The 8,995-nt window shown below is 50.3% G+C and overlaps 1 protein-coding gene across 1 annotated transcript in view; it reads left to right on the plus strand.

The window, feature by feature from the left end:
• Nucleotides 1-1,451: 1,451 nt before the first annotated feature.
• Nucleotides 1,452-8,995, plus strand: part of plp2b (proteolipid protein 2b) — a 16,716-nt gene continuing 9,172 nt past the window's right edge. Inside the window, exon 1 of the mRNA XM_056274108.1 lies at nucleotides 1,452-1,845. Coding sequence (XP_056130083.1) covers nucleotides 1,747-1,845 — 99 coding nt within the window. The 5' untranslated portion in view covers nucleotides 1,452-1,746. The remainder of the gene's footprint in view (nucleotides 1,846-8,995) is intronic.

Below are 8,995 nucleotides of genomic sequence, written 5' to 3' on the forward strand. Positions count from 1 at the left end.
TTAAATAATATCTTATAAAAATATTTAAATATAGATAAAATACAAACAAAATATAAACAAATATAAATAACATTTATTTGAATATAAATAAAATCTGACCACTGATTGGTCAGAGAGGAATCGAACAGCTGTGTTGATAACCAGGAAATGCCAACGCGAGTGTTATGAGACGTGTATTGTAGCTGATAATGTAACCGGTTATTTTGTTGCCCGGTGCGGGATTCGATACGGGGTGTACTGCACCACAAGGCGACGTCACTAACCTCTCGGCTAAAGGGTCAGACCCGTTGGCCCCTACGGGTCTTATTAGTAGTTTACAATATAAATAAAAATAAATTGGTGTATATTTATTTATATTTATTTGCATTTAAATAATATCTTATAAAATATTTAAATATAAATAAAATATAAACAAATATAAATAAAATCTGACCACTGATTGGTCAGAGAGGGATCGAACAGCTGCGTTGATAGCCAGGAAATGCCAACGCGAGTGTTATGAAACGTGTATCATAGCTGATAACCTATGTAAAGAAAATGACGTGTTGTCAGAATCCCTTAGATACACTCATACTGTCCATGTGAAGCGCACATTTAGAGTTGCTGCTTTTTTATTTCTTTAAATAAAACGCTGGTGCGGGGGCCGCGGGTAGACAAGGGAGGAAAAACTAGTCCACACGCCCACAGTGACCAGCGGGGGCGGGGGGCGGGGCTTCCCCCATGAGGGGTACTATCTGACGGGGGGCGGGGCTTCCCCATGAGGGGTACTATCTGCCACACCCCAACACGTAAAGCGAGCCGAGCCGAGCCGAGCCGAGCCGAGCCGAGCCGAGCCGAGCCGGTACCACGCAGTGGAAGAGAGGCATTGTACAGCCCACACAAACACACACACACACACACATGTTGCTGTCGCACGGCCGTTGACAGACGCAACCTCGCTGTAACTGCGCCGTCCGGCTGTAGGTGGCGTAAGAGGGCGCGGCAGTTGTTGTGGGCGGGTTTGTGCGGCGCTGCCTGGTCGTCATGACGACGCCGTTACCAAAGCAAACAACTCCGTACAGTCATACGTGTGTTGCGCCGCTGAGCCGGAGTTTCCTCTCAAACGCGGCCACGGGTCGGAAATTCCCCCTTGAGTTTAGTTTGGCAACTTCAGCGTAACGGCGGGATTGGCAGATACGCTCCCCCCCCCCCACTAACCGCTCTCATAGCGCAGGCGCAAAACGCACGTCCCCCCCTCCTTCTCCCTCCCTCCCACTAACCGCTCTCATAGCGCAGGCGCAAAACGCACGTCCCCCCCTCCTTCTCCCCCCCTCCCACTAGCCGCTCTCATAGCGCAGGCGCAAAACGCACGTCCCCCCCCCCTAAACGCTCTCATAGCGCAGGCGCAAAACGCACGCCCCCCCCCCACTCCTTCCCCCCCTCCCCCCCGTGGGCGGGACCAGCCAACGCCCCGCCGTCGCTTCTTAGTCGCTGCCTCCTTGGACGTGGGAGACGGCGGGGTTCGGCTCTCAGAGGAGAAAGTGTTTCGGGGGTTCAACAGGAAAGTTGGTTGGTCTCGTTTAAAGAGGAATTAACGACTCCGAGTTGAAACACCGGAGGACAAGTTTGCTTCTTGAGGGGAAGGAAGACGGAACCTGGGCCGGCTGGTTTACCGGGAGGGGGGACCGACCGTGTGTAAAGTTTGCTTATCGCAGAGAGTTCAGGTGTTCTTCCCCAGACGTGCGGCGGTAGATCGGCTGTTCCACCATGGCTGACACAGGTACGGGCGGTCCTGCTCCCAGTTACCCGCAGAAGCTGAAAGCCTACCTGAAGACCCAGAAGGGCTCCGTCCTCGCTGCAGAGATAGTAAGTCCATCCAGCCCCTCTCCCGTTCATTCAGCAGCCTGGCCATGAGTGGCTGCTGTGCAGCCCCCTCTCCCCCCCCCTCTCTCTCACCCTCTCCCCCCCCCTCTCTCCCTCTCTCTCCATCTCCCCCCCTCTCCCTCTCTCTCCACCCCCCCGCTATATCTCTCTCTCTCTCCCCCCCTCTCTCTCTCTCCCCCCCTCTCCCCCTCTCCCCCCCTCTCTCCCTCTCTCCCTCTCTCTCCATCTCCCCTCCTCTCCCTCTCTCTGTCCCTCTCCCTCTCTCTCTCTCCCCCTCTCTCCCTCTCTCTCTCTCTCTCTTTCCCCCTCTCTCCCCCTCTCCCTCTCTCCCCCTCTCTCTCCCTCTCCCTCTCTCTCTCCCCCTCTCTCCCCCTCTCTCTCCCTCTCCGTCTCTCCCTCTCCCCCTCCCTCTCTCTCTCCCTCTCTTTCTCTCTCTCCCCCCCCTCTCTCTCCCTCTCTCCCTCTCTCTCTCTCCCCCTCTCTCTCTCCCCCCCCTCTCTCTCTCTCCCTCTCTCTGTCTCTCCCCCTCTCCCTCTCTCTCTCTCCCTCTCTCCCTCTCCCCCCCCCTCTCTCTCTCCCTCTCCCTCTCTCTTTTTCCAAGGCGTGGTGGTTAATGCTGTTTCCATACTGCCCCCCCCCGCTGCCCTAGCTTTGCGTGACCGTTATCCATATGTATGCTGTGTGTTATTCTTTCCTATATGTGTGTTATTCTTTCCTATATGTGTGTTATTCTTTCCTATATGTGTGTTTATTCTACACCTGTAACTCACCTGTGGAGCTCTCTCGTGCTGCTGTGACGTCTGAACCGGGTGGGATTCATAAAGTGTGTCGGCTGCAGTGCAACGACTGATAAGGATGACGTGCATAGTGAGAGATAATGTATTGTCCTCAGAGAGGACATCCTTTCTCTCGAGCCCGTTCATTAAAATCAACAGACACAGTTAGCCGGGCCTTGCACTGTGCAGAGACATATGTCAATCAGACATGGCGCTGTACACATGTGATGAAGACATACTGGCACTACAGAGGCTCGGTAACATGGACTCACATTGGGTTGACTTAGCCGACCGTGAGGTAGACAAACCTTTGATAAGAGACAGCACCCAGACTGTGCTGAGGGGGTACAGCCTGTTTCCTATTCATTCATGTACCCATATTATAGATTCTCCACAGTCCTAATACTTTTGAATAAAGTGGGCGCAGCCTCCCCATGGAATTACAACCATGTGGCATTAAGGTTGGGGGGGGGGGTCAAGAGGATGGGGTTAAAAGCTCGCACCTGTTGCTAAAGCCTGACTGTTTTCTCATTTGGCACCAAAGTGCCACATGCTCGCCATTAAAACGGGCGTATGAGAGGTCACATGGGTTAGGCCTAACTGGGTGCAAGGGCTTAAGCCATCTCTTCTACTTGAGCACTGGAAGCTGCCGTGTTCATGTAGGGTTCATATACAATGAATAAGTGCGGGGCTAGTGGAAAGAGGTTACGGGCTATTGATGGGGAAAAAGGAAAATGTAATCTAGATCACATTCCTCGTAATATATAGGCTCATAAATGACGTTCAAGGCTCATGACGTTTTTCCCCATGTGCCTTACACATGTGGCCATGGTTAACAAGAATATAAGAATAAATTACATTTAGAAATAAAAATATCAAAGCAGGATTTTTTAATTCCCCCCCCCCCTTTTTCTCCCCGATTGTACCTGGCCCACATGTACCCCAATCTTCCGAGCCGTCCTGGTCGCCGAGCCGGGGAGGGCTGCAGACCACCACATGCCTCCTCCCGTACATGTGGAGTCGCCAGTCGCTTCTTTTCACCTGACAGTGAGGAGTTTCACCAGGGGGATGTAGCGCGTGGGAGGATCACGCTACTCCCCCAAGTTCCCCCTCCCCCCTGAACAGGCGCCCCGACCGAGCAGAGGAGGCGCTAGTGCAGCGACCAGGACACATACCCACATCCGGCTTCCCACCTACAGACACAGCCAATTGTGTCTGTAGGGACGCCCGACCAAGTCGGAGGTAACACGGGGATTTGAACCAGCGATCCCCGTGTTGGTAGGCCACGGAATAAACCGCCACGCCACCCGGACGCCCTCAGAACAGTCATTTCACTCATGATCAGTGGTTGGTTATCAACTTGGTACAGCCCTCTTCCTGATTAGGTGCTATCTGTGTGAGGCCTTTTTATTTGAATTTCAATATCCACAAGTTTGAATATTTACACTTCACAGCAATCTGTTCTCTAAATACAGTCGCCATTATGACCTCAATGTAACAACAGGAACAATGCTACACTAACCTAAATTGTTGTAGAGAGAGCGCACGGCTAAGTGGGTGTATTGTGAACGCAGGTGTTGAAATTAAATAAACGTGTTACTCAGCTGGGTAGGAATAATATATTCTGCAGTCCTCCTGCGTATAGAAGGGACAGAATATAAATCCTTCATTTCACTTTCAGAGAAGGTGTGGTACTTTTAAAATGTGGTTCTCATCGTGCCTGTCTAGCGCCACAGTATTATAGTGCTACACAAGCCATAGTAGTATAAATATATATATATACATAGCGGCATACCAAATGCCAAGACTACCAAGTCCTCTTCATCTACGTGATCCATGTCTAGAAAAAAAAGAGAAGAGTACAACACTTTATGTCGGATGGTGTTTGTGAGTTGGCGTGCATGTTATTTATCTCATTAGCAGCCGGATGTGGGCCACTTCAGGCAGTGATGCGGCACTGGTGGCCTTCTTCGGGCCCTGACAAAATGGACGTGAGCCTGAAGTGGCCCACATGTACGTATATTATCAAATATGGCCCAAATATGCCATGTGGGCCTTTTTTTGGCAACCATGCGGTGCTCTGGGCAACATGTGATCTGGATGTGACCCTGAAGTGGCCCGTGTGGTAAATGGTGAATATGGCCCAGATATCACAAAACAAATATGGACCACCTTTGGCAAATATGTGGCACATGCAGCATTGCTATGGCTTGGTTCTGGCCCAGATCTGGTAAACGGGAGCAGACCGCCCAAGTGCCATCACTCCACGCGGTATGTGGGCCGGATGAAGTGTCGGGTGTGGGACGGGTCCGGGCCACAGCAGTTTTGCTATCCGGGTAGGCTCTGAGATCTTAGTTAAGTGTTTTTCAAAGGTAATGGAAAGTCCAGTCTATATGTACGGCTCCGTCCCAAAGTGCATGAGCGGCTCTGCCTCAACGCCCCATGTTTGGCTTGACTTTTAAGGGCAGGTTCACTCGGGGCGGGCGGTTTGCTGTCCGGTCTTTGACTCGGGATGACGTGAGGCGGAAGAAGGCTGTGGGGGTCATTACTGGCGGCACATATTTCAAATAGTTCCCTAAGTGCGGGGAGAGGATTTGGGGAACTAAACAGGAAGACAAGTCCTTCCCTGTTCTAATCTGGTGGGAAAGGATAATCTTCCCATTTGATCGTTGTTGTTGTGTTCTTACCATGCCCACCGTCCGGGTATCAAGAATCAGACTACAAAGGCCCATGATAAGTTGTCTCTAATGCCACTCATTCACCCCAACATGGAGGCAGAGTCTCGCCCGCTGACCCGCCACGCACCTCGCCGCACCAGCTCCTTCCGGCTCCTTCTGTACGAGATCTGCAAGGCAGCAAAACCCAACAGCGACGTTCCCGATCCTGTACTAAATGACTTCTGAGAGGTTTTTTTTCTTCTTCTTTTTCCTTTTTGAAACTCCTCATGCGACGCACCGACAGAGGCAGGACCGGACTTGAGCACACACACGGCGTTATATCAGACCCACACCCCCGTGCCCCGTCAGCTTGTCCCCAGAGCGCAATACTCTAAACCAACCTGCGTGAGTCACACAGGCGGAGCTGTGCTGAGCCTCTGCCACTTCCTGTCACGTGATCAGAATCTCCACCCGAGGCTGTGCAACTTTTTCCCTCTAAAAAAGAAAGTGGGATGTATATATGCAGTTTGGTTGTGCGTATCTGTATTTATAACTTAAGTCACATGGTACTTCTGAAAAGAGGATTTCATTTGCTGTGCTATGGAAATTCATATCCGGTTATGTTAAGCATACGGGTTTTTCGTTTAAAAATAATACTGATCGCTGAGAATAAGTGATGTGTTAATAGTGTGACGTGGTCAAATAATGGAGTTCTCAGCCAACCTTGCAGAGTTAACCAGCAAGCTTTTCATGACCGTAAGCCAAGCCAGTCGTAACAGACACAAGGTCGTATTGGTCTCGGCTCTTCGTGCTGCCAGGACGGATGTGCGTGGCTCCTCCTCACTTTCCTGTAGTGCCCGCACATGATGGTGCAGTGTTGGGGCCGCTCCTTTTTTCCGCCACGATGGCCTCCACCTCCTCTGCCCTATGCAGCGCCTCTTCAGTGGTGAGTGGCTTTGCCAGCCGCACTTGTTGCCTGAGGCGAGGTGGCTGTAGAGCCCGTAGGAAGGAGTCCAGGGCCAGGCATTGGATGGCAGGTGGGGGCATATCAGGATACCCACGGCTCACCAGGCGTTGAATGTCAGCCACCAGGGTACCCAACTTCTCCTGGCCGTGTCTCTGTCTTGAACGGAGTTGATCCCGGAGGCTAATCAGTGATTGAGCGTTGCCAAACCGGCGACCCAGGGCAGTGGTTAGCGCCCCCTGTGATATCTTTCCAGGAGTACCCGCCTTGCTTCTCCCTCCAGGGCTGCTGCTAGGTTGACTACTTGCTGGTTTTCTGCCCCTCTCATCACCCTAGCAATCAGGTTGAACTGAGCAAGGAATCCCTCCCAGCTGGAGGTCCCGTCGCAGCGCCCCAGCTTCCCCGAGGGAGTGTTTGGGCTTGGCCAGGGGTTGGAATGTGAAAGGCAGGGAGGGGACTGGGGCAGGATGGCCTCATGTCCTCTTGTTTGTTGCCATGGGTCGGTAGAGTTGGTGAGTCTAGTACTGGAACCACATCTGCAGGGTGTGTTCAACTCTCCAGCAGAGGCAGATGGGGCAGTGAGTAACTTGGGTTGAAGCTCCCTCCCTCTCTGTAGATCATGTCCAGCTTGCTGCTGGTGCTTCCCCCTGGTGGCACACTCTCCGATCGTGCCCAACTTGCTCCTGATGGCCGCCGCTGGTGGTTCTCTCTCTCCACGGATCATGTCCAACTTGCTTCTGGTGGCTTCCCCGTGGCTTGAAGGGCTGGCTGTTTCTCATTGCAGGGTCGGGGCAGGGCGCCGCAGGGGCTCTTCATTGGGCTTGCTCGGAAATTTCCTCAGGACTCCGCCCCTCCGACACTACCCAGCGCGTCTACCTCACTCAGGGGTGGGGGGCACAGGTCTCCCCCTTCCTGAGGCCGCACTGCGCTGCTCCCATCTGGCAGAGAGAGCAGACCTCTGAGCTCTCGGAGACCTCTGAGCTCCACCGGCCAACTGTGGGTTACGCCCTTCGGCCAAGGTTTGCTGTCTAGAGAAGTCCATCCGACTTCTGACACCAATGTAGCGAATTCGGGGGGCAGTCTGGGAGGCCGTCGCCACAGCCGGGACGCGAACCCGTGGCTCCCACACCGCAAGCGACAACGTTAACCGGTGGACTAAAGGGTCCGACCCGTTAGTCAAGGACCAACGTGTCCATGCACGTTACACCAGTAAGGGACTTTACCCGAAGGGGGGAGGGGGTGTAACAGTAGAATTGTTTTTCCTAGTTTGCTGTTCCGGGGGACCAATTTGAGTGTGACACACTACAAGCGTTACGTTGGCTAGAGCTCATCGTAACGCGCGCGCAGTCTGTTTCGGAATCGGGAACAATTTATTGTCATTTCTTATATGTACTTGCATACACAAAGTTCCCCCAGTCCACAGCAGTGCAACACAAAAACATCCAACATTTCCCCAAAAACATACAAAAACAGAGGGAATAAATACAAAAATAAAAAAACAAGTGACGTATATCCTGTTAAAATACTTACCTGCAGTACCACTCCACACCACACGCGGAGGTGTGACCCGAAGTAACAGGCACTACTTTCCTGTTACACGTCAGTGCAGAGTTAAAACGTAGAAGAAGAGACAGTTGTCGTTATGGGAGCGTTTCGCCATGTGGCGGTTTACGTTATAAACTGTTAATATGCGTCCTGGACAGCCTCATCATTAAAGTCAAACTCAAGATATCGCACGTTGGCTAAGTCTAAGCGAATAAAGACGCAAGTAATCAAGGTCCGGGTGCTTTACCCGTCCGTTCTGCGTAGTTTCAGAAGAACCGAACAGGGGGTTTTCTTCCATCTTGTCACGAGACTTCCGCCTCGTGGCGTCCTCGCCGTGCAGCATGGGAGCCGTTATCACGATGAGCACAGGGGATCTACCCCAGTGGTTCTCCACCTTTCTGGGGTCCTGGACCCCCTGCGTATTTTTGATCTACCCTGAGGACCCCTCCACCTGATCTTGGGGGAGGGGGGTTGCAATTTGATAGAAACAGTAGAAACTGCATTTTAAATTGCGTTATAGCATTTATTCACTCTTTGGGGCAAAAATAAGAGCTTTCAGTTATAACTTAGATATAGTTAACAAAACAGAATATGTATTCAGTAACTTTCAGATATATGTAACAACACAGAATATGTATTCAGTAACTTTCAGATATATGTAACAACACAGAATATGAATTCAGTAACTTTCAGATATATGTAACAACACAGAATATGTATTCAGTAACTTTCAGATATATGTAACAAAACAGAATATGTATTCAGTAACTTTCAGATATATGTAAGAAAACAGAATATGTGTTCAGTAACTTTCAGATATATGTAACAAAACAGAATATGTATTCAGTAACTTTCAGATATATGTAGCAACACAGAATATGTATTCAGTAACTTTCAGATATATGTAACAACACAGAATATGTATTCAGTAACTTTCAGATATATGTAACAACACAGAATATGTATTCAGTAACTTTCAGATATATGTAACAACACAGAATATGTATTCAGTAACTTTCAGATATATGTAACAAAACAGAATATGTATTCAGTAACTTTCAGATATATGCAACAACACAGAATATGTATTCAGTAACTTTCAGATATATGTAACAACAGAATATGTATTCAGTAACTTTCAGATATATGTAACAAAACAGAATATGTATTCAGTAACTTTCAGATATATG

Source organism: Lampris incognitus, chromosome 2, assembly GCF_029633865.1.
Source record: "Lampris incognitus isolate fLamInc1 chromosome 2, fLamInc1.hap2, whole genome shotgun sequence".
Classification (NCBI taxonomy): domain Eukaryota; kingdom Metazoa; phylum Chordata; class Actinopteri; order Lampriformes; family Lampridae; genus Lampris; species Lampris incognitus.